Source organism: Puma concolor, chromosome B4, assembly GCF_028749965.1.
Source record: "Puma concolor isolate L17-30 chromosome B4, mPumCon1.1.hap2, whole genome shotgun sequence".
NCBI lineage: Eukaryota > Metazoa > Chordata > Mammalia > Carnivora > Felidae > Puma > Puma concolor.
This window is the reverse complement of record NC_141673.1, coordinates 99105865-99131602: the sequence shown is the minus strand read 5'-3', so window position 1 is coordinate 99131602 and position 25738 is coordinate 99105865. Positions and strand designations below refer to the sequence as shown.

The 25738-nt window shown below is 37.7% G+C and overlaps 2 protein-coding genes across 4 annotated transcripts in view; both read right to left on the bottom strand.

Moving 5' to 3' along the window:
- LOC112867878 (C-type lectin domain family 2 member A) overlaps window positions 1-25738 on the bottom strand; it is a 435003-nt gene that overhangs the window by 346520 nt on the left and 62745 nt on the right. The gene's annotated exons all lie outside the window — the stretch shown is intronic.
- Window positions 4078-23842, bottom strand: LOC112867181 (C-type lectin domain family 2 member B). 3 transcript variants are annotated; one of them, XM_086714105.1, is made up of 8 exons: window positions 23567-23842; window positions 21151-21359; window positions 20977-21026; window positions 16536-16631; window positions 13439-13602; window positions 8460-8563; window positions 6837-6977; window positions 4078-4472 (listed from the first exon to the last, which is right to left on the bottom strand). In XM_086714105.1, the coding sequence occupies exons 2-7, from the start codon at window positions 21270-21272 to the stop codon at window positions 6869-6871; spliced, it is 645 nt and encodes a 214-aa protein (XP_086570231.1). In that variant the 5' UTR covers window positions 21273-21359; window positions 23567-23842; the 3' UTR covers window positions 4078-4472; window positions 6837-6868. The 3 variants fall into 3 exon arrangements, with proteins under 3 accessions (XP_086570231.1, XP_086570230.1, XP_086570232.1); XM_086714104.1 differs by having other exon boundaries at window positions 4078-6977; XM_086714106.1 differs by lacking the exons at window positions 20977-21026; window positions 21151-21359 and having other exon boundaries at window positions 4078-6977; window positions 23567-23829.

Sequence of the window (25738 nt, the reverse complement as noted above, 5' to 3'; positions counted from 1 at the left end):
TATCTATGAGCCCCTGATCACCCCATTTTTAGACCATTTACTTCAAAAAAAACTTGTAGTTGGAAATATTTCTCGGCTCTTTTGAAACGTAAATCTTTAAAAAAGCTTTTTAAGGTTTCACAACCCAGAAATGTCTTTCTTAGGGAAGGGAGAGTCATTCCTCTGAAGTGTAATCATCAAGAAAGAAATCTTGCCATTTGCAACAATGTGGGTGGGACCGGAGGTAATTATGCTAAGCGAAATAAGCCAGTCAGAGAAGGACAGATATCATATGATTTCACTCATATGTGGAATTTGAGAAAGTTGACAGATGAACATAGGGGAAGGGAAGGAAACATAAGGTAAACACAGGGAGGAAAACTGTAAGACACAAATACAGAGAACACACTGAGGGTTGATGGGGTGGGGTGGGGGGTGGGTTAAATGGGTGATGGGTATTAAGGAGGGTACTTGTGGGGATGAGCACTGAGTATCCTATGTAAGTGATGAATCACTAGGTTCTGATGTGGAAAACAAAGGCAGAAGGCAATGGCAGATAAAATTAAATTTCCTTATAGCCTGCAGCCCACTGATAATAACTTGAGGCTGGCAGAGTAAAACATTTTTCCAGGAACTCCCTACTGTCTTAATGTGAATGCTTTGCTGGAGAGGAAAACAACCTTAGCTTGACAATAGCTAGGCCTCTAAGGATCCTGGGAGTCTTCTTTAACATATGAAAATCTCCCTGGAAACTTCCCCTGGACTTTACCTCCCCCAGCCCCATAGTATATAACCAATCTCTCCTCACGGTCCAGGGGCAGCTCTTCCTGCCCATGGGTTCTGTGCTTTAATAAAATCATCTTGTGTGTGTGTGTGTGTGTGTGTGTGTGTGTGCCAGAAATGTCTCAAGAATTCTTTCTTGGAGTTGGCTCTGGATTCCCCCCCACCATTCCAAAACCCCATCAGGTTCTACTCCTGGAGCCAAGACTACACTGAATGTTAACTAACTGGAGAATCAAATAAGTAAGTAAGTCAATCAATCAATCAATCAATCAATAAAATAGAAAATAAAATAAAATACAACAAAAACAAAAAAAGAAAAGTAGCACCTCTATTTCTTAGATTCTGTGGGAAGGTAGGAGGCTGACTTCAGGGGGCACCTACCTCCAAGTTTTAAAACTATCGCCTATCACGAGGACCTGAAAAGGTTTAGTTTCCATCTGGGTACAGCTGTTTAGCAGACGCACATGGTGTAGGACCCCTCCTTCAGCCCAGCTCTGCAAAACCCTGTGCGAAATAAGCCCGCTGACCCAATCAAAGGCAAGACGCAGAAACTCTAACACAAAGAAACAAGGTTTTCATCGACGTTCTCGCAAGAGCGTGTGTGATGGAAAGGCACACTAGGGGGCAGTCACAGCGGACAATTTATCTCCTAGGGAGAAGTCCCGCCCCCGGTTCCTCATTGGCTGAGTACTACAGAGGTTACAGCCTTACTGGAAGTTGCCGGTGCCCATGTAAGGCAAAAGTTGTCTGATTGGAACAGATGTACATTCTTTGAGGCGACACAGAGACTTAAGTTCTTTAGCACCTGCTGGTTGCAAAGCCTGGGAAAATAAGTTGTAAACTTACTAACTGAGCAGCACAGGTTTTATTTCGTCTTTCTGAAATGAATCATCTCCCTTATTCCTCACAATCCTACTCTTTTTCTCAGTAGATTTTAGCTCAGGCTGAGTTCTGGCCTATCTCCCTGATCGCAATAACCCTGAATAAAGTCTTTTCCAGTGTTGATATTGTTGAGTGCAATCGTTGCTTTGGCGGGAAGGAGGTGCTTTTAGATTTTGTAAGTGCCCCATTCTTCATAAGAACTTCAATCTGTTCATTTTTGTATTTGTTTCTTGGTGGACTCTCATTTTCATGTTTTGTTCAATTTGTATTCTCTATCTTGGGGGTATTTCTTTGTCCAGACCTAGTCATAAAAGTTAGCTTTGAGGTGACATTTGTATCCTTGATCACCATGATCGTTTTCTGGTTTGCAGTGTTGTTTGTTTTATGATAATAACATCAACAGAATACCAGTAACCGTTCTTTTCCCCATGTGTGAACTGACCCTTATGTTCTAGTCTGATTCATAAACACTAATAAAATAATTAACCAAATAAAACGATATATTTTTTCTTTGTTCAAACAATTTTCTTTGTACCTTCTAAAATGTTACTTTATTTTCTGAGCCCTCATCTACAACTTGAGCTCTATGTGCAAGAGTTTTTCCCTATTTGGATTCCTATCCTATCCCTATTATTTAAAGCAATGTCTGATACACAGTAGATGCTCAATAAATATTGGTTGAATAACAATTGATAGGTACTGTGGAGAAAAGTTGCATGTCACTTATGAGGATATAACTTAGGGGGATCTGATGTTGTCCCTTAATTTAGCCAAAACATCTTTAAATGTGTGACAAATGAACTGAGATCTAAGTGAGTAGAAATGGGTAGAAGAAGAGGGAAGCTTCCATGAAGTCCCAGATAAAACACCAATAGGAAAAAAAAACCTTTTGGATTTATAAGCATGTTATGCTTTTTAAAAATGCAAAGGTAGTGTTACTGAACCCAAGAAAGGATAAACAGGATGTGAAATATGATGGAAAATAAGAGGTGTCTTATATGTCACACACATTTTCACTTTCATGTCAACAGCAATTGGAAGCCAATAAAAAGCTTGAGTTAGCAGAGTAACCAGGTCAGTTTCAAGATTTAGTACCATTACCCTGGCTACCATATGGGAAAAGGAAAATGAAGAAGTGTTCCAGTTATGAATTAATTTAGGTGACTGTTGGGCAACAGATGATGGGCTGGTATTAAAGCTTTGGAGATGCAGTGAATTGAAATATAAACATTAATAGGATTTATTATGAACAGTAAAAATTTAACTTTCTTGAAAGAGAGGTGTACTATTTTAAATGGTGCTTAGGTTTTGAGAATGTATTTCTTTCATTTACTCCTTCAACCATCACTTTACTTCAAGAATTTTCATCTCAGATTCACACCTTCTTCCCCCAGCAATACACACCCAGCAAACAGTTCTGCTCGTGGGTTACCTGCCGAGTATTTCTATTTATTCCTACTAAATTGACTACAAATGGTAGATGAGGAACAAAGCCAATGTTAAGGGTAAAACCAGGTTTCTGTTTTTATACACTTAGTTGGATGGTGTTTACATTTAGAGGACTGAGGAGAGCTATATTTTGAGGGAAAGATGATAAATTATAGACATATTCAGAGGCAAACCATAAGAGACTCTTAATGGAGAACAAACTGAGGGCTAATGGAGGGAGGTGTGTGGGGAATGGGCTACGTGATGGGTATTAAGGAAGGCACTTGTTGTGATGAGCGCTGGGTGTTGTAGGTAAGCGACGAATCACTAAATTCTGCTCCTGAAACCAATACTACACTAAATGTTAACTAACTAGAATTTAAATAAAAGGTTGAGGAAAAGAGATACAATTCAGATGTTAAAATGGAGTCCACGGTTAAATAATATGGAACTCAAAGAAAGTATCACTGTTGAATATGTAAATTTAGGATCCCTTAGAGTAGATGTTGATCCTTAATGTATAAAGGATCCCTCCTCCCAGGGAGGAGTAGGAAGAGAGAAGATGAAAGGCCTAAAACTATAGGAAGACTAACAAATCTGGCAGAGACAGAAATTGAAAAGAGCAGAGAAATCAGGGGAACATGATGTCACAAAAATTCTTGGAAGACAGTATTTAAAGAAGGAATGAATAGAAAAGAAATGTTACATTCTGCTTGAGGTGACTTGTGACATGTTAACTGAAGCAGTTTCACTGGGTATGGAAATACAGATTGGCATGATTTGATGAGAACCGCTTTTGCAGAATGGTAGATAAAACCAAATGTGACCAGGCTGAGATGCTGGGAGGACATATTTTCTTTAATTTAAAGAAGTCTCCTGAAACAAGGAAGGGACACCCTAGCTTAGGTGTATATCTGAGAAAGATGGAACATAGAAATGGAGATAAGCTGATCTTGATAATACAAAGTATCAGATTGCTGGGCTGCCGTAACAAAGTGCCACAAATTGCGGGGCTTAAAACAAGAGAATTTTATTGTCTCACAGATGGAGAGACTAAAAGTCCAAGATCAAGGTGTCTACAGGGTCCATGCTCTCCCAGACTGCTCTAGAGGAGAATCCTCTCTTGCCACTTCTGGCTTCTCTTGGTAGCTGGTAATCCTTGGCATTCCCTGTGTTATAGATATATCACTTCAGTCACATGGCCACTTTTTCTCCACGTGTCTTCACATAATCTTCCTTTTGTGAGTGTTCATCACTAAATCCAAATTTTCACTTCTTATAAGGACACCAGTCTTAGAGAGATCTGGGCCCATCCTAATGATTTCATTTTGTATTACATTTTTCATGACTCTATTTATAAATGAGGTCACATTCTGAGATGCTGAAGGTTAGGACTTCCACTTGGCGGTGTAATTAAAGCCATAAGAGAGAGAAAGTAAAATTTTATTAAAACTACACATGACTAAAGTTTATAAATATTACTACTACCATATGGAATAAAATTCACTGTTTTTCATATTAAATATGTATAAATAACTATTAAATAACGGAACAAAATTATGATCTACAGCTGAAAAGAACTTGTGTGATTATTGGCTGATAAATATTTGATCTTGTAAAGTCTGACGGATTCTGGGAATTTTGGGGTGGGTGGGGGAGAGCTTTCATTTAAGCAAACAATTTGATTAAAATGTGTTACAGAATTCACGAGCCCACGAAAGGTATTATGACTTATCTATAAATCTTCAAAACAGGGGATAGAGGAGATTGATTATGCATTTGCTTATTGTCCAGTGAGTGTGGAAGCAGGTTTGTAATAGTGTCCACACATCACTTCTTCCCGTCCAGGTCCAAGGACCATCTCTGCCTTCTTTATTGCTAAGTGTGTCTTTCCTGGCTAGTTTCGCTCCTCATGAGAAAAAGTTAGCAATGCTATTATTATTCACACTATCATGGCTCTTAAAAATGTCCTTTCAAACACATTTTTTTTTTAATTTTTTTTTTCTTTCAACGTTTATTTATTTTTGGGACAGAGAGAGACAGAGCATGAACGGGGGAGGGGCAGAGAGAGAGGAAGACACAGAATCGGAAACAGGCTCCAGGCTCTGAGCCATCAGCCCAGAGCCTGACGCGGGGCTCGAACTCACAGACCGCGAGATCGTGACCTGGCTGAAGTCGGACGCTTAACCGACTGCGCCACCCAGGCGCCCCTCAAACACATTTTTAAACAAACAAAAAAAATTGAAACAACATGCATCTGCTTGAGTTTGCACATGTCTAGCACCGTCTACTTCATTCTGATTACATCATCATGCCATATTCTTCATAAATATTCTTTTCCAGTGATTCTCTCAAAGGTTGGCACTGTGGTGCATTGACGATCACAAATGTGAATCTAATCTAAGATATGCATAAAATCTGGTCAATAATTTTTTAGATGTATTAAATTTGTCATTTGCAATTTTATACCGTAAAGGTAAAGCAACAATCTTCCAATCATGTCTTTGTTGATTTGTTGAAACCTTGATCCCTGCTTATCCAGAGAAAATTTTAGGGCAATCGCATTCATGAATTTAGATATGAGATATTAAAAAATAAATATCAGAATAAATCAATTTAGAATAAATACCATATAGCATTATGACCGATTTAAATTTTATCTAGGAATACAGAGTAGTTATTTAATATTAGACAACTAGTGTCATTAACCATGTTGCAAGATTAAGGAAGAACATCAAAATAAATGCAGAAAACAAAAAACAGGAGAAAATTCAAAGACCCTTTCTATAAAAACTTTTTTTTTTTTTTTTTTTTAGGAAACAGGAAGAGAAAAGATCTGCCTTCACTTAAAAAAGTGCATTAAAAAAACACTGAGATAAAACACTGGTAATGTTGAAATGTTAGAAGCATTTTCCTTAACATGTGAAACACATCAAAAATGTTCACTGTCAATATTGTCCTGGAAGTCCTACACATTTTAATTAGACAAGAATTAAGTAACAGTTATAAGATAAGAAAAAATAAAAGTGCTGTCTTACAATATTTAAAAAATTTTTTTTTCAACATTTATTTATTTTTGGGACAGAGAGAGACAGAGCATGAACGGGGGAGGGGCAGAGAGAGAGGGAGACACAGAATTGGAAACAGGCTCCAGGCTCTGAGCCATCAGCCCAGAGCCCGACACGGGGCTCGAACTCACGGACCGCGAGATCGTGACCTGGCTGAAGTCGGACGCTTAACCGACTGCGCCACCCAGGCGCCCCTGTCTTACAATATTTAAAAGAATCCACCAATTGTTAGAAATTGGACGTTTTCAGAATGTATGTTGAACAGAAGAATAGCCAAAACAGTTACATTTCCATATATAAAGTAACTATTTTAAAAAGTAATAAAATCATACAATTGCAATAACATAAACATCAGATACATTCAATATGGGCACATATAATAAATAACATTCACGACTCATTAGAAAAATTACAGATCACTCAAGAAGACCAACACAATACAAAACATATAAATAGAAAAATAATACCATAAATACACACAACACTTCTCAAATTGACCTAGAGATCCTGTGAAATTACAAGATTCTTCTAAAATGTTACAGAAAAGCAAAGGTACAGGCCATGTGAAGAGTAGAAAAATAAGTTGAAGGAAATTATTTTAACAACTATCAAGATGTATTATCAGGCTAAAGCAGCAGAGTGTTGAAAATTAACTTACACAGGAGGAGAGAAAACCAGCTACAAAGATCATTGTACCTGTATTGTAATTCCACTATAGAAACCTGAATTTAGTGCATTTGCATCCTGCAAATCCATTTTCTGTCCGTGTAGCATCTAGCTGTTGCCGCACCATCGTTATCGAGGTAAGCACACTTTTCCTTTCCTCTCACCGGAAACCTACGATAAAGCGGTTAAACACTATGTGTTAAAAATTCCTGTGACTTGGGGGCCCTTGGGTGGCTCAGTCTGCTGAGTGTCCAACTCTTGCTTTCGGCTCAGGTCATGATCCCAGGGTCGTGGGATCAAGCCCTGCATCTGGCTCTGCACTGAGCATAGAGCATAGAGTCTGCTTAAGATTCTCTCTCTCGGGGCACCTGGGTGGCTCAGTCGGTTAAGCGTCCGACTTCCATTCAGGTCATGATCTTGCAGTTCATGGATTCGAGCCCATGTTGGGCCCTGTGCTGACAGCTTGGAGCCTGGAGCCTGCTTTGGATTCTGTGTCCCCCTCGCCCTCCAACCTCTTGCCCCACCCCCCCCCACTCCCTGCTTCTCCCCCACCTGCACTTTCTCTCTCTCTCTCTCCTTCAAAATAAATAAACATTGGGAAAAAAAAGATTCTCTCTCTTCCCCCCCATCTTCTCCCCCACTTGTGCTCTCTCTAAAATATAAATAAAAAGTTTTTCTAAAAACTCCTATGATTTCTTCTTGCCCAATGACCCCTTTTAAAAAAATATCTGTGCAGAGTCCTAAAAAAAATGTGGTGTGGCACAGACTTCTCTTGCTAAGGGGAAGATATCTGTACCAAATTGGACCATAACAGTCTCTCTTCCAAGAGTTTATACCTGTTAAACTGCCATTAACACAGTTCTACGTAATCAGTGGACCTATCAGTTTATATAAGCCAATAGTCCTTAAGCCAGGGGGATCTTGCCTTCTGTTCCCCAAACACACAGACACAAGTGACACTTGGCAGCATCTGGAGACACTTTGGGTTGTCACAATAGAGGTTGGGGAGGAATTGCTTAATAAGTAGAAGCCAGAGACACTGCTCATATCCTCAAATGCACAGGACAGTACCCCCTCCCTGCAACAAAGAATTATTCAGTCCAAAATGTCCGTTGTGTTGCTGTTGGGAAATTCGAACATAAACTAAGTGGCTAAGTAGCTGGCAGTCACCGTGTGAGTTGTTACGCTAAGGTCACGTGTGCAGTAAATTTAGGTCTTTAGATCCAGCTTTCTATATTGCAAAATGGAAGATGTGAAGCTCAAATAAATTCAAGTTAAAATGAACAGTAAGTTGACCTTGAACTGTAAGAGATATCAGCAAACAGGGAGCATGAAGTTTGAAGAATAGGTACAATTTGGAGAAGATAGGTTAAAATCAGGCAAAAGATTTTTGGCTTTTTCTTGGTCTGTGTTTATGAATCTCAACATTCATATTTTCAAAAGAACCAGCTAAGACCTTTCCTCTTAGATCCTGATTTCCAACCTCCCTTATTGACTCTTTGAACCGATCTCAACACATGATACAATTTTCCCGATCCCATTTTTCCAACACATACCGAACTCTTGGGTTTTAGAGAAATATAGCTAATGCTGATGCTCTACAGAGGGTTGTGCTATCTAAATTTAAATAATTCCCCAAAGAAAGAAACTCACCATATTTTAGACATGGTTCCATGTACCCATTGTAGTGTTTGATTTTCTGTTATCTCCAGCCCAATCCAGTGATCAGCAGTGCATTTGTATCGCTTAAGAAAATCCTTTAGAGACAAAATAAATTGTATATATTTTTTTAGTTTTTAGTACAAACTATTGTGCTCCTCTTGCTTTGCAGTTTATGGGGAACAAGACAACAGATGTCACCAAAAAATAGCCATGGGATTTTGAAAAATGTATTTTACCCTCTGACCCTTAGGTTTCTTATCTGTAAACAAAGATGTGAGATAAATTTTCTTAAGATCCTTTTTTGATTCCAAATTTATAAATATTCAATATGGAAATCTATTCCTCCAGGATTTTAAAATTTTAAACTTCTGGAAAGCCAGAGTTTGCAAGTGATTTCTCACACAGCCTTTCTTTAAAATATACATGTATTTATTTAAATTCAAGTTAGTTAACATACAGTGTAGTATTAGTTTCAGGGGTAGAACCCAGTGATTCATTACCTACATATAATACCCAGTGCTCATCTGAAGTGCCCTTCTTAATGCCCATCACCTGTTTTGCCCATCCCCCTGACTCCCCACCCCCATCAACCCTCCGTTTGTTATTTGCATTTAAGAGTCTCTTATGGTTTACCTCCATGTTTTTATCTTATTTTTCCTTTCCTTATAAGGAAGATGTTGCACAGCCTTTCTAATCATCAGATATTTATTATAATGTTTTCCCACTTCCCAGTAATTACTAACACATTCATTCTAAAGTTACATTTTACTTCAAATTCTCTCCCAAAATGATCACATGTGCGTATGTGCACACACACACACACACACACACACACACACACACACACACCCTTCGTATAGCCAATTCCTTCAGCCTTTAATTCTCAAATTTTTTTCTGCCAAAAATTTTTATTTTTTTAATTTAATGTTTATTTATTTTTGAGAGAGAGAGAGAGAGTGTGTGGTGGGGGGCAAGAGGAGAGAGAGAGGGAGACACAGAATCTGAAGCAAGCTTCAGGCTCTGAGCTGTCAGCACAGAACCTGATGTGGGGCTTGAACTCACAAACTGTGAGATCATGACCTGAGTTGAAGTTGGACACTTAACTGACTGAGCCACCCAGGTGCCCCCAAAATTTCTATTTCTGATGAGATCATTTGGTAAAAAAATATAATTTTACCCTATTTCTCCTTTTCTCCTTATTCAATGTTGAAATTTCTTGCTACCTTGGAGCATTTTTACCATAGAATTATATATAGAAGGTTATTGAATCTATCATGCCACTAAATATCTGGGAAACCATAACCTTGACATTGTATCACTCCATGTTTCAATTCTATGATAAATATAAGGGATACGGTTCACAACACTGTGGTCCATTCCCATCTATAACAGTGACACTAATAATCTTTGCATTTTAATATACCATTTTTTGCAGCATTTCATAAATTTATTTGAAAAAAAATTCTCATTGAGCTAAGCTTTGGGTTTAAAAAAGAACCAGATTAATCAAACACTGCCCCTGGATTCATAGGGTTTCATTTATGTTGAAGAAATTTATGTAAATACAGAGTTAAAAAATATTTTCCTGGCTAAAGAGAAGATTATGGCTATAATAAAAACAAAGTGAAATTTTATTTTACAAGAAAGAAGTATTTGAATCCTTATGGGGTACTTGCATATAGGATGTGATCTAAGAGGTGTATCTGGAAGAGAAGAATAGAATATTCCATAATAAATACAGAGGACAAGGAAGAAGAGGACAGTTCATATTTTAGGCTTTGGGAAAAGGTTGTTTAAAGGCAGAAAAAATGCGAGAAAGGATAACTGTATTGACCACCAACAGGATATATGTCATCACCTAATTGGGAAAATTGAGCGGCACCTGGGTTAAACTTCTAACTCTTGATTTTGGCTCAGGTCATGATCCTAGAGTTGTAGGATCGAGCCCAGTGATGAGCCCACGCTCAGCGTGGAGCCTGCTTGAGATTCTCTCTCTCCCTGTCCCTCTGCCTCTCCTCCAATGTGCACAAGTTGTCTCTCAACCAAAAAAAAAAAAAAAAAGAAAAAGAAAAAGAAAAAGAAAAAGAAAGAAAAAGAAAAGAAAAGAGAACAACAAAAGAAGAAAACTGGATGAGTTTCGGTAGTTGTGGTCTTAGTGACAGGGAACAGGGAGGTGAGTGTCCTAAAACCTATCCATGAAAAATGTTAATTATTATTTGCTCACTAAAGGAACACCAATGTGGCCTCTTGTTAAAGATGCAAGACAACTCTACATTAGTGGAAATAAATATGAGCAATATTTCATGAAACAAGCTCCATCTCATTTTAACTAAAGAAAACATTTTGTAATTTAAGTAAGCATATATAATGTTCTAATTAAGCTGTTTTAAATAAACAGTCCTTTAAAATTCTTCCATAGATTATTTTTATCACTCCTTCGCAGATTGCTTTACCTCATTTTGTTTGTCACTTAAATTTTGCCCAGATCGTGTAGTACATGGTAATGTACCAGGAAATTGTAGGACCAAAGTCTCTTTTCTTGATCCAAAAAGTGCAATGATTCTTATCAGATATGTTTAATGACTTCTCTTAAGTTCAAACCTAATATTTTGGTATGCTTTTGACCCATGATATTCACTATTTTTTTTAGTCTGTGCTGACAACATTCCTGTGAGTGAAGATTCTAAAAATATTTTGCCTGATATTTCTTTGTCCCTCAAAACTTTTACGAGCACCCGTTTTTTTTCCACCTTGCTGCTGATTTAGACATTTTTCCCCCAGGAGGAACTGTAAAGGGAAATTTAAGAATTTCCCAGAACATTCATTGCAAAAGTCTTGCAAAATTCGGCAGTGAAACTACTGACTAAGGATGCTCTTCCTATTAATTTAAGTCGGCATCTAACTTGTTGATTTGCTGTGTCTGCTCTTAATGTACCTAGTTTTTTTTTTTTTTTAATTCAGATTTCTCTACCTTTTGTTGCAAACAAAAGTTGAGTGTCTTCGCATTGATCTGTAAATTGCCCCAGTCTGGTTTGCACCCGTTTGAATTTGAACCAATCTCAGGTAGAGGGCAGAAATACATTTTGTTCCCCACAGAAGGAAGAAAATTCTCTTTTTAACAATTTTAAATGCCGTGCTGTGCTGTTTTACATCGTAAACCCTTTTTAATTGTGCATTATTCAAGTTATATTTCTTCTTATATTGACCCTTAATTTTTTTTTTTTTTATTTGAGGATAGTTGGTATACATTGTTACATAGTTTCGGGAGTACAACGTAGTGACTCAATAAGTTTATACATTATGCGATACTCATGACAAGTGTAGCTATCGTCTGTCACCATACAAGGTTATTACAATATCATTGGCTATATTTCCTATGCTGTGCCTCCTATTCCTGTGACTTATTCATGCCGTAGCTGGAAGTCTGGATCTCCCAGTCTCCTTCACCCATTTTGCCCAGCCCCCCCCATCCTCCTCCCCTCTGGCAACCATCAGTTTGTTCTCATATTTCTAGGTCTGCTTCTGCTTTTTGTTTTTTCATTTATTTATTTTTTTAAATGTTTATTTATTTATTTTGAGAGAGAGTCAGCATGAACATGGGAGAGGCAGAGAGACAGGGAGAGAGAGAATCCCAAACAGGCTCCATGCCATTAGTGCAGAGCCTCATGGGGGGCTCAATCCCACGAACTGTGAGATCATGACCTGAGTTGAGATCAAGAGTCAGATGCTTAACTGACTGAACCACCCAGGTGCCCCCCCCCATTTTTTTTTTTTTAGATTCCACACATGAGTGAAATCATATCTTGACCATTCACTTTTTTTTTTTAAGTTTATTCATTTATTTTGAGAGAGAGTGAGGAAGAACAGGGGAGGGGCAGAGAGAGAGGGAGAGAGAGAAGCTCAAGCAGGCTCCACACTGACAGTGCAGACAGAGTCCTTGGGGCTCGAACTCACCAACTGTGAGATCATGACCTGAGCCAAAATCAAGAGTCTGATACTTGACCCACTGAGCCACCCAGGCGCCCCTTGACCCCTTGGCTTTTTAAAAGACTAAACAGGAGTAAAAGCATTTGCTTATTGCATACATGATTCAGGGAAAGAGTGGATTTCACAAGTGCAGAAGTATGTAGTTTTGCAATCCTTTATTAAAATTCTTGGAGATTTCTTTCCCTCCTGGGATTTTTGCCATGTAAATCAGTATTTATTAAACAAAGATCCATAAAGCTTTTAATTTGTACCTGCCTTTGTGGTATAGCAAATGCAACAATTTCAGATAAAACACAGTGTGTGTTCACTGGAAGCCCGTGCTTCAATCTAAGAAAACTTTCTTTCCATCACATCTGCTGGTTGTGAGTGCTCCAACGAAAGCTGCTAAGGGAACTCAGAGACAGACAGCAAAGCAAGACTGAGAAGTCAGAGGAAGGTTCCTCAAAGGGGGTAGCCTGGAGAATCCCATCCTTTGTGAAACAATTATGTGTTTGTGGAGTGTTGGCTTTTAAAAGGATCCCAGGGGCAACTGGGTGGGTCAGTTGGTGAAGTGTCGACTCTTGGTTTCGGCTCAGGTCATCATCTCACGGTTCATGGGTTTGAGCCCCATGTCGGGCTCTGAGGTTGAAGCCTGCTTGGGATTCTCTCTCTCTCTCCCTCTCTTTCTGTCCTTACCCTGCTCATGCACTCTCTCTCTCTCTTTTTCTCAATAAATAAATAACTGAAAAACAATAAAAGGATTCCAAATTTTGTGAAGTTACTCTATTTATACTCCTTAAAATATAAACATAGCTGTCAACTCTATTGCTTGATGTTAAGTCTTAACACTATTCAAACCGAACATCAGCAGGTTTTCCAACTTCATCTCACATGGCATGTTCTAAACATCTTCATAGACAGGCATGTGTGAAAAAAATTTACATTATCATATCATTTGAATGCCCCTTCTTAAGAAATTTGGTAAGGATGGTGCATTAAATTACCATTTCTTTTGTCGTGTCAATGATAGTTAGGTCTGCACCTCGAGTGATACAGTCATGTCTACTCGAATTCCAATCCCCTTCTTCTTTAGAGAAATAATAGCATTTTTTTTGGAAGCCAATCCAATCATCTGGGCAGAAATGATGAGTACGCGGACATTGTGTAGCTGGAAATGAGACAGACACATATATCAAAGACCAGATGAAACACTATGCCACCGTATTTTGAGATCAATTGGGGAAGACAAGGTCATGAGGTTAAAGGTCATGATCACGACCAGAATTGCACATCTATCACACAACAAGGTGAAAAACAAATGTCACGTTAGTTGAAAAGATGGCAGTTCAGGATTTGACAGGATGCTGATATTCCTTTCAACTCCTACCCCAGTAATGCATCAGCCTTCACGGGGCTGCTAGTGTGAGTTTATCTGTGTTAAGTCACCTTTACCGTCTTGGGGCAAGTGAAATATAATGAAATCCTAGCATTATCTGGAGTAATAAAAATACTAATTTATATTAGACTGTTATAATGGAGGACACATGTTTTAACCTCTAAGGAAGCAATGAAAATAATAAAACAGAATACAAAATTAACACTATGTGTGTTGACTGCTTATTGTCAACTAGGTATCGGCATCACTCTATGGCTCTGAGTTAACCATTGAAAAGACTCTACATGAGATTTTGAAGGCGGAAGTAGGGCAGAGCCATTATTCTCAGAGACATAGGGCATAGGAACGTCCCAAGCCTTTTTTATTTTTTTGTAGTATTTTTTGCTTTATTTTATTATTTTTTTAAATATGAAATTTATTGTCAAGTTGGTTTCCATTCAACACCCAGTGCTCATTCCAACGGGTCATCCCAAGCTTTTTAATGAGTTTGCCTTTGGTACTCTTGACAGCTAGATGTATTTTTAGACTTTCCCCAAATCTCTAGGTTCTCCAAACACATTAATGCTTTAAGCCAAAGTCATCAGTAATTATTCCTCCTCCAGCTACACAGCTTTCCAGATCATCCCTCCCCAGCTCCTTCCACAGCCATGTTATCCCTAATTCTCATATTAAAGTCCTGTTCTAACATTTTCCGAGACTATTTTCTTGAAAGCACCCAGACTGAATCAGTTTTTGGTACCAAAAATGGGTCTAAAGGAACAAAACCTTAAGGATGAGTATTAATTGTCCATGTGATTCTCTTTAGAGGCATGGATTCAAACACCAGTTGTAAATGGGATGCTGGTGATATATGAAGGTAAAACAATTAAATTATCACCTACAGTCACCTGATGCCAAGCACCTATAGAAGGTGAAAGCTTTAACACCTTTTTCTTTTTTTTTTTAAATTTTAATTCCAGTTAGTTAACATACATTCGTTTCAGGTGTACAATATAGTAATTGAATACTTCCATACATCCCCCTGTGCTCATCATGATACGTGCACTCCTTAACCCTTACCACCTATTTAACCCATCCCCCACCTCCCTCCCCTCTGATCACCATCAGTTTATTCTCTATAATTGTCTATTGCTTGGTTTCTCTCTCTCTCTCTCTGTCTCCCTCTCTCTCTCCCTCCCATTTCTTTCCCTTTTTTTGTTTTGTTTCTTAAACACAAGATCATGACCTGAGGTGAAGTCAGATGCTTAACTGACTGAGCTAACCAGGCGTCCCAAGAAAATAAATCTTTAGATTAAAATTGTCTAAAAATTAAGAACTTCCATTCATTGGAAGATATCATACAGAAAATAAACTTAAGCTTCATAGTTAAAGAATATTTTTACTGTACTTACAATATTGACATAGTAGAAGACATTTACAAAATATTTTTATCTACTATACTAAATAACACTATGAATCAAACAAAAACCAAGGAGGTAACTCAACAAAAATATGGACCAAGTACCTGAATATACCCATCGCAAAATACTGTGGCTAAGTGAGCAATAAATATGACAAGGAGTTTAACAGTATTGGTCATCAGGAAAATGTCGATTAAAGTCACAATAAAGTATCAACACACACTTATCAGAATGCCAAAAATGGGTAAAATTGGGAACAAAGTGTTGACCAGTATGTTAAAAAAAACTGGCATTCTCTTACGCTTTGGGCTGGACTATCTACTATCTACGGAAATATTTGCTAAAACTGACCTATGCATATTCCATGGCTTAATAATTCTTCTCATAAGTATATCCCACACAATATCCACTAGTCCCTAAAAGACTAAATGTGTAAAGACGTTCAAAGCAGCATCATTTGCAGTAGTCAAAATGTGGCCCAACCTGAATGTCCGTCAAAATAGAGTGATTGATATAGAGCATGAAATACTCTATAGCAAGGATCTGAAAAGTACAACCTGAAGCCAAAATCAGAGATGAAAAGGTTTTTACATTTTAAAATAGTCAACAGTAAAAAATAATAGAAAAATCAAAGCAATTAAAAGAGGGATAATATTTTGTGACATGTGAAAATTATACGATATTCAAATTTCCGTGTCTAATTTCAGTGAAACACAGACAAGCTCAATTGTCTGTGCGTCATGGGCAATGTTTTCATACCACAAATGCAGAATGGAGAACTTGCAATACCGATTGTATGGCTAACAAAACCAAATTTATTTACTCTCTGGTTCTTTGCATGAACATTTTTCCAACCCCATTCAATGAGTCAATGAACTTTTGCTACATGTTATATCACGAAAAAATCCTACAAACATGATGTGGAACAAAGGAAACAAGATGCAGAGAATACATAAAAATTGCATGATCTTATTCATAGAAAAATGCTTAAATGGGCAAAACCAACTTATGCAACAGAAATCAAGATAGTGATTGCCATTGGTATGGGAATGTTGGATGGAATGTGAGATTATTCGGGTGAACGATTTCGTCTTCATCATTTTTGTGTCTCCCAATGCTTTATGTAGGTCATGTAATTCATAACAATCCATTCATTGATACTCCTTACGGATCATGAATAATGGGAAAAGAGTGAGAATAATGAGAAAAGATCATGAATGAGGCAGAAAAGAAAATGATTGTTCAGTAGGAAGCCCTAAGAGAGAAAAAAATAAGTAAAGACATAAAAAAATGTAATTTACTCACCCATTAAACTAATTAGAGGAAGAAAAAGGATGGTGCTGAATAATATTGTCACTAAAACGCACTTTAAATGAGTCATCTTATACTTGTCCTCAACACCTGAAAAAAGTTGTATTTAGAGACAGGTAAAAGAAATACGAAATTTGTATTCATAATCATAACTAACAAACTTCTTTAGGCAATTTATTCTGATATTTCACAAGATGACACAAACATACTCTTTCTGCGTGTTATGTAGAAAACAACAACAACCTTGGTTTTTTTTGAAATGTCTTAGGATCATTACATTCAATCCACATGTTACCATGCCGTGGATTTTACTGCTTATAGTCCAAGGAATCAAATAGGTAGAATTGTTTAGGGTAGAATTTCTTTAGGCCTGGAGCCACCCCCAGGGCCTTCAGTATCTTTCTTCTATGGTGCAGTATCAGCACATCCTAACAGTCCTTAAATATTTCTAAGAAATTCTACTTTCTAACTAATGAAAACTTTGCTTTAAAGGATAGATAGTATGTCATACATGAAAGTTCATGAAGATTTGGAATTGAGCTTTCTGCTACAGACAAGCAAAGGGAACTTTGACAAGACAGGTTTTTTTGTTTTGTTTTGTTTTGTTTTGGTCTGATAGTTCCTCCTCTGCAAAGTCAGGAGAACAGAATAAATATTCAGTGAAGAATTGTTTTTCTTTCATGAGTGCCCATTTGGGGAAAAATGGCATATAGGTTTTTTGAAATAAAACACTTGTATCTTGTATTATTTTGTATGATTAGAAAGTATCCGCCCTTATTGTAAAGTTTTATTAAATTCTAAAAATTACAGGAGTTACTTTAATAGACGGGCATACTTATGGAGGGCGTTTATCATTCCTATCTTTTCCACCTAGTGAAGAACTGTTCTGTTGTTGAATGAACTGTTTTTCCTTTGTGGATGAGTGAAAGATATTACATTTAAAGCACATATCAATTTATACTACGTGGAGATAACCAGCATCATCTTTTGGGTTAACATCCTTCTATCCATAGTTTCACATGTACAACATCTCCCACAAACACACAATTTTAAACGAGTGCCATCATCATGTACCCACCGTTTTATATTCTAATGTTTTCGGTTAACAATTGGTTCTTCTCATGTGTGGTTGACCATTAAGAATGGCCCCCCCAGTGAATCATGTCCCCCTGTGCCCCCCATCACTTTGCCACATTTTGCTGCTCCTGTCATCAAAAGATATACAGTGTTTCCCAACCCTTGAATATGAATTGCCTAATGCTTTGTTTTAACCAAGACGGTGGTAGAAGAGAACTGAAACTTTAGAGCCCAGGGCTTATGGGACCTTAGAATTTCTACTTTCACTGTTCTGGAGCCCAGCATAATAGAGGGGACAGGAGACATTCCTACTGAATGTACCCATATTCCTAAACCATAGAACCACAGGCAATACAAGGGTTGTCTTAAACCACGAAAATTTGGGGGTGGTTGTTCATTCAGAGCAATGGCTAAATTTATACGTAAGTAAAAGAATAATTTGACATTTATTTACTTTATGGGATTTTTTAAAGGTTTATTTGTTTTTGAAAGAGGGAGACGGCACAGGCAGGGGAGGGGCAGAGAGAGAGGGAGACAGAATCCCAAGCAGGCTCCAGGCTCTGAGCTGTCAGCACAGAGCCCAACACGGGGCTCGAACTCACAACCGGAGATCGTGACCTGGGCTGAAGTTAGACACTTAACTGAGCCACCCAGGCGCCCCTTTTAACAGCATAATTTTAATGGCTGATAATACTTTCATGTAGTTATGCTGTTGAAAAAAGTAAAAGTCTTCTGATGGGTATTTAGGCTGCCCCACCCTTTTTAGTTTTATGCAGAACTAGCATGAGCATAGTTTAAATATCTCACATACTTGTCTAATTACCTTAAGAAAAAAAATTCAACAATAAGCAAATTGGCGTATATCAATTAAATGTTCTTCCACAAGTACTGCAGTAATCTACACCATCATGAGTAACATATGAAGATATTGGTACTCATAGAAATTCATAATAAAGTATTTTTTTTAAGTACCGTGAGGAGGGAGAGGGACTGCAACAAAGAGAAAACTAGCATTGTTTCTGAGCCACCAAAGTGTTATTATTTCAACTCTGTGAGAAAGATAATGGGGAATTATGTCTAACTTCGTGGATTTCTGCCAAATTTCTGAAAAGTCTGGTCGTTAGCTGTGCATTTCTTCTGAGCATCCACAATTTCAAAAGCTCTGCAGTCAGCAAGGACTGTAGTATCTACAATGCATCACTTTTGAACCAGCATTGTGTTTGGTTTTTTGTTCATTCTTTGCCAAATATTTAGTATGGCCTACGATGTGCTAGTTTCCATAAATTTAATAGTCCACACGAGACATGCATAATCTCTGCCCTCCTAGAACTTATATTTGGTGAAACAGACCCAGGAAACTGATGAAACCGAATTTAAAAGTTGCAAGTTGCAACAAGTGTGGGAAGGCAATAAATGGGATGCTCTGATTGATAAAAGGGAAAATGACAGGGAAAGGTAGCCAGGAGCGCCATTCTGTGGAAATGACATTAACACCTGGACAGAGAACATGAGCAGCGGCCATTTATGTGAAATAAACCAGAAATCGCCTTTTAAGCAAAGAGACTGCAAATGCCAGGGCCTTGAATCAGGAAAACTTGAAAAGAATGTGGCAAAGTAACACGTGTGATAGAGCCCGAAGTAGCAGAGGATTGCAACTAGGTAGAAGGAAAATGATGCTCAGCTTTGAAACCCCTGCGAAAGAGCTTGAGTTTCTTCAAAGTGTAACAGGAAGCCACTGAATTGTTTTAGGTAGGTGTTTGGCGTTGCCACCTTTATGTTTTTAAAGTTCCCTATGACTCGTGAGCCGAGAGACCATTTGGGGAGCTATAACTCTGACAAGTCAAGTTACGGTGATCTCTTAAACAGGAGTGGCAGCTGTGGAGATAGAAGCAAAAATAGAACCCTTGGAGGCCACTGGTATCCTTGATAGAGTGGTTTCAGAGTCATACAGAAGAATGTTAGACTGCTGGAAGTAAGGAAGTGAAATCAGCAGGTGGATTCCAAAAACTTGTGCTGTGGGAATTAGAGGATGTGAAGAGGTAGGTAGTCAGAATGAGATGAGCGGTTATTGTAGGATTTAAAAAAAAAAAAAAAAAAAAAAGATGCACCACTTAAAGTTTCCATGCATTTGGGGATGGTTAACATGGAAGGGATAGGTTGTCAACGCAGGCAGGAGGGAGAGGGAATAATTAAATTAAAAAGAAGAATTCTCAGGGTGCCTGGGTAGCTCGGCCAGTTAAGCGTCCGACTTCGGCTCAGGTCATGATCCCACCATTCATGGGTCGGGGGTCTTGGCTGACAGCTCAGAGCCTGAAGCCTGCTTCAGGGTCTGTGTCTCCCTCTCTCTCCGCCTCTCCCCCACTCACACTGTCTCTCTGTCTCTCAAAAATAAACAAATAAACATAAAAAAAAATTCTCGCAGAGGGCAGAGGGGTGTGGTCTGAAGTACAAATGGAGAGATTTCTAGGTAAGAGAAATGACCCTACATCCAGTGCGGCAAAAGTCCAAAAGGGAAGAAACAAAACGCACGTCTGTCTTTTCAACCTTTTGGTTCTGCATATGCCGTAGTTCAGAACTTGAGTCCACGTTCTTTCTAATGGGGTTGTGATCACCTTGCAAGTGCCACCTCATGCATTTCCCTGTTTCCCTATTAGTTTTCTTTAAGTGTCAGGTGTCAAGAAAAGAAGTCGTTTTCTCCTTTTTCTCTGTCATCAACTAAGTCAACATGTCACCATGCCATTCTGTTTGTCTGGGAATTGGCAGAGTGGACGAAAGAGCCTCAGGTTCAAGATCTTGATCAAAGGGTTCTGGCGTATAAATTTATTTTCTTACCTATTGTGGGCCTATTATCTCCTCATCCATTAAGTGACACTATCTTTCTTTCTGGCTTTAATTAAAGAATATATATGTTGATATGTTTTCAGAAGGTCAGGCTTATCGTAGTAAGTAACTAAAAGAAAGCTTGTGGTATTTTTTTTTTCTCATGTTATAGCTCTCCCATCTTTCCATATTTTATTTATCTTGTGGTGTGTGTGAAGACTATTTACCTCAATATTAAGTGGAATTTTTATTTAAAAAAATTTTTTTTTAACTTTTATTTATTTTTGAGACAGAGAGAGACAGAGCATGAACAGGGGAGGGGCAGAGAGAGAGGGAGACACGGAATCTGAAACAGGCTCCAGGCTCTGAGCTGTCAGCACAGAGCCCAACGCGGGGCTCGAACTCACGGACCGTGAGATCGTGACCTGAGCTTAAGTCGGACGCTTAACTGACCAAGCCACCCAGGCGCCCCTAAGTGGAATTTTTAAAACGTAATTTATTATTTTAAGTGGGTAGCCAGGCTCTTTGGAATCCTTACCTCCAGAATGATTGCCGGAAAAAACGCGAAGCTGCTTGAAATCAATGACCCTTCATTAAAAAAAAAAAAAAAAAAAAAATCTAGCTTTTTAAGTGGCTCAATCCAAGAATCATGGAGGAGTTTTAAAAAGAGGAAATGCCTCTGAAGCCAACACAAAGAAAGAAGGGCACGTACCTCCTGATACTATTAGAAATGCTAATTTGCATTATGACACAAGAGTCCTTTCCAGGGCAGAGTTGGTAGACGATGTAACTTTGTGGTGCATGTGACAACGTCAGATCCCGTGGGCAGACCATATCAGCGTCAATAAAGATGTCGGCGCCATGAATGTGGTAAAGAAACAGTGTGGCTTTTGTTTTAGGCGTAGCACAGAATTAGCAGGACTAAAATCAAAAGGCTAACCACTGTTGGGATCTATCTGGTCACAAATAATCAGAGAAAAGGAGTGACTCAAGACTCTTGATGCTTCTATGTTGCCTTAAAGCTGGGAAACTTCACATAACCCTGGAAGTACCTCCCTCCCCCCTCCCCCCTCCCCCCCCCCAACTTTCTCAATACCACCAATTGGCAAAGATTAAATGCCCTGCCAGCTCATCGGGATGGAGACTTGGAGTGGCATTTCGTTTGATGTAAGGCACTAATGAATTGGACATTTATTGCACTTCTGAACATGCAGGTACATATTTAAACATGCTACCTGTTTATTCTCTAATTAATCTCTCCATTTCCTGAGCCCTAAAATCTAATTTTCTACGTTCAATTTAAATAGCTTTCATTTTAGAAGTTCCTTCTCTCTCAAATTATCCAAAAAACAAACAAAAAACCCCCTGAAAATGTTTCCTTCCTGCTATGAATTTAGTATTGAGAGATGAATTTCAAAGAAATTGCTCAGCCCTCATAGTCTGTTCAACAAAGGAATGTAAGAAACAGATAACATCCCAGGGTAACTCGGCAAAAACCTATTTAATTAATAAATGTAACTAAAATAGTTTTACACTCATCCTTATTGTAATCTAAACAGCTAAGGATTCCAATTACTTTCCCCATAGAAAAGTTTCACGGACTCAAGTAATTAGTTTCAGTTTCTGAGCCCGATCTTCAAGCTGTCTTCCGCAGCGCATATACTAAAATCATCTCTAATTTTCTCCAAGGAGAGATAAGAGGAAAGATCTAGGGTGACCAATAAATGTAAAACCAAATAAAATTCCCTTTTCCCTAGTTGACAGCTATAGAAAAAAATCATAAATTACCAACAAGCGGAACGAATAAAATAAAAGAAAAATGAAAAAATAAAATATTTAAAAATAAATTGTCTCACGCACTAAATTTAACAAGGGCGTTTTGAAGTTCAAATTATGCATCTATATAGGTTAAATATAATATATATAATATTATGTAGTAAATTACAGAATATACATAATATTTTGTACATATACATAATACATAAAATATATGTAATATATAATATACATAATGTATAGATTATATATATTTATGTACATATACATAATATACATAATATATAAAATTTATTTATACATAAAATGTGTAAATTCACACTGTTTGAGATGTAAGATAGAAATTAACACTGATTGGATGAGTGGCTAGAAAGCTTTCTGTAAAACTTTTGGTTCCAATATTTTCATGTGATCAGCTATATTTGATCCCATTGTCCCCAACCCTCTTTGATCTAACCTTAGACAAAATGATTACATTGTCAAAAAAAGAGGAATAAAGTATTTACGCATTCTACTATGAACTGCAGCACTTTAGATTTCTGCATAAACTAGTAGGTTGGAAGAAATTAAATGGCAAGTGTTCAAAACCCACCATCATCTCGAAACCATCCATTGTTGTATTTACTGCATTTTCGTTTCATTGCCTCTCTTCTTCACCTTTTTTATGACCCCTGTTGAAATAACTTTGAAAGCTTTTTCTGCTAGATTTAGACTTTAGATCTTACATATTCCAAACTTGCTATTTAGTGCATCCAAAGCTCCCAAGTGGTTTTCTAGTTCTTGTTTTTTTTAGGTACATTTTCTTTTCTTATCTTGTGTAAGGTTGCCAGAGACATCTTCAAGGATGTCCGAGCACTAGCAATTGTTTCAATGAGAGCGGGAGAGGAGGCTACTTTCTGCTCTTAAGCACCCCCAGAGTCCAATTTATCTTGACTCCACTCACTGTTAAAACACGAGAAAAATTGGCCAGACTTTTCCTATTGTGTCTGCATTCTGCATGTTGAATGTGGACATGGATCAAATTTAACATTTTCTCCAGTAGTGGTTTTATTAAATACTTAGTAAAAATGAAATGAAATCTTGAACAGGTTTAAGCTGTGGTTAATCCCTCGCCACTATCAGTTCAGATAAGTCGATCTCCCTTTAAGAAGTCAAAACAGTCCATGGCAAATCTGAATTTTGTCATCACAATTTTCATTTTATGGAGACGTTAGCCCAAAAAAGGATTTTTCTGCCTTGATGGGGAAAAAAAGCAACAAAATCCACTTCATGCCTTTGAAGGCTTTGTTTAACACTGCATGTCAGAATTTTCATAAATAACCTTTGTTCTGAACAATTGTGAATGTCCTTACCTTGTTTCTTTTCGTCAGTTCCTTGATTGCTGCCAGCAGTCTGGGTAACTACAGGGGAGCTTTGTGTCATCCCATCCAAAACCTGTCTTCAAAGTTTTAAATTTATTATTTGTCTATTTATTTTCTTTTTATAGCAGCTTCACACTACGGTTACTCTACTTTGGAAAAACAAAATGAAAGTTAACAGCGCATCTATGAGTCAAACTGCTGTCTTCTCACCACAATATCTTCCTGTAAAATGAAAAAAAAACAAAACAAAACCATTACTAGAGAAGGAGGAAGTTAACTAAACCGTAAAGAAGTAACAAACTCATAGATTCTGACTTTCTCAACAGGGGAGCCCCATCGAAACATTCGAACAAAAAAATATTCCAGAGGCTATTTTTCAATTGTTTCAAGAGCAGCACCTAACTAGCATCCTTCCAGGGCCATGGGAGATAAGAATATTAATTGATTAAAAGGCATGATTTAAGTCATTCTGTCTCGATGATCCTGTGTTTAGAAAGACTGTCTTAAAGGTGATGAAATTAAAGATAAGAAAGCTGTGTTTTAAATGGGTTACTGAAACGAGAACAAAAACTGTTTCCTCTCTCAGTGGCAATCATAGTCACAGGCACACCTACACCACCACCCCCCCACACACACAAACATACACACACCGAACAAAAGAAAAAGAGGAAAATAAAGTTAAAAGGCGCTCAGAACGTTGTCATCAAAATTGAAGATGGTAATGCTATTATGCTAGTATTAGGGTAGCAGGAAACAGTTTCTTTCTCAAAACTGTCCTCAGCAGAAAATTTTCAACTGATTTCATAGTCTCTTTCAGTAAATATGTTAACAAACTACAGAGAAATAGCTGACTTCCTACAAGCTGTTTCAGGATTAACACCACGTTCCTTCTGACAGGCACACTGTGAAGGGAAAAGGGATTGAGAACAGAGAGGAAGTAGAATACAAAGAAATGAAAAGGGGAAAAAATGTGAAGAGAATAATCCTGTTTAATACAGGATTAAACTCTTCTGGATGGGCTTAAATATATAGCTCTGGTCCTGTCTATCAGCTCTCAAAACAAAATTATGCAAGATGAAATGCAGGTAACAAAAGGGTTCCTTCCATTTTGGGACAGAAAGAAGACTGAAAGTTTGGGGAGAATTGAACGTATTCTATCTTGTCACCAAAATATTCTACCCTTAGGACTATTAGAAATACATATAGAAGAGAATATAGGGACTGCACTATGATGGCTGGTGAAATTTAGGTTTTGTTCCTGAAGAGCGACAGTCAAGATATAAAATTGACTAAAAATATAAAATATTTCCAACACCATAAAATGTTTGCTGATGTACCTTTGCGGTTCATCCCAAGAACGAGGCAGCCACTAACCTACTATCAACAGAGATGAGTTTTGCTGGTTTTAGAATATTCTGTAAACAGAATCACACAGTGTGCACTTTTGTGAGTCTTGTAACTTTTGCACAGTATAATGTTTTTGAGTTTTATCAATATTATGGCAGACCAGCTGTTCATTCCTTTTCATTGTTGAGGAGAATTTCATTGTGTGAATATATAATAATTTGCTTATCCATTACTCCATATGGCTATTTCCACATTTTGACTATCATAAATAAAAGCAGCATAAATATTTCTGTTAGTCTTTTTGTGGACATTTACTTTCTAATCTTTCAAGGAAATACCTTAAAAAATTTTGTTAATGTTAATTTATTTATTTTGATAGAGAGGGGGTGGAGGGGCAAAGAGAGAGGGAGAGACAGAGAGGAAGAGAGAGAATCCCAAGCAGGTTCTGTGCTGTCAGGCCAGAGCCCGATGTGGGGCTTGAACTCACAAAACCGTGAGATCATGATCCCAGGCAAGATCAGGAGTAAGATGCTTAACTGACTGAGCCACCCAGGTGCCCCTCAAGGAAATACCTTGTAGTGGAATTCCTAGGTCATATAGAAAATATATTTGTATCTCTCCCTCTTTTTTGTGATAAGAACACTCAACATGTAATCTGGGAGATGATGGATATGTCTATTTCCTTGATTGTGGTAATGGTATCATGGGTGTTTCCATAGGTCCAAACGCATCAAATTGTACACATTAAATACGTGTAGTTTTTTTGTATATAAATTATGCCTCAATAAAGCTGTTCTTAAAAATAAAATAGGTGGT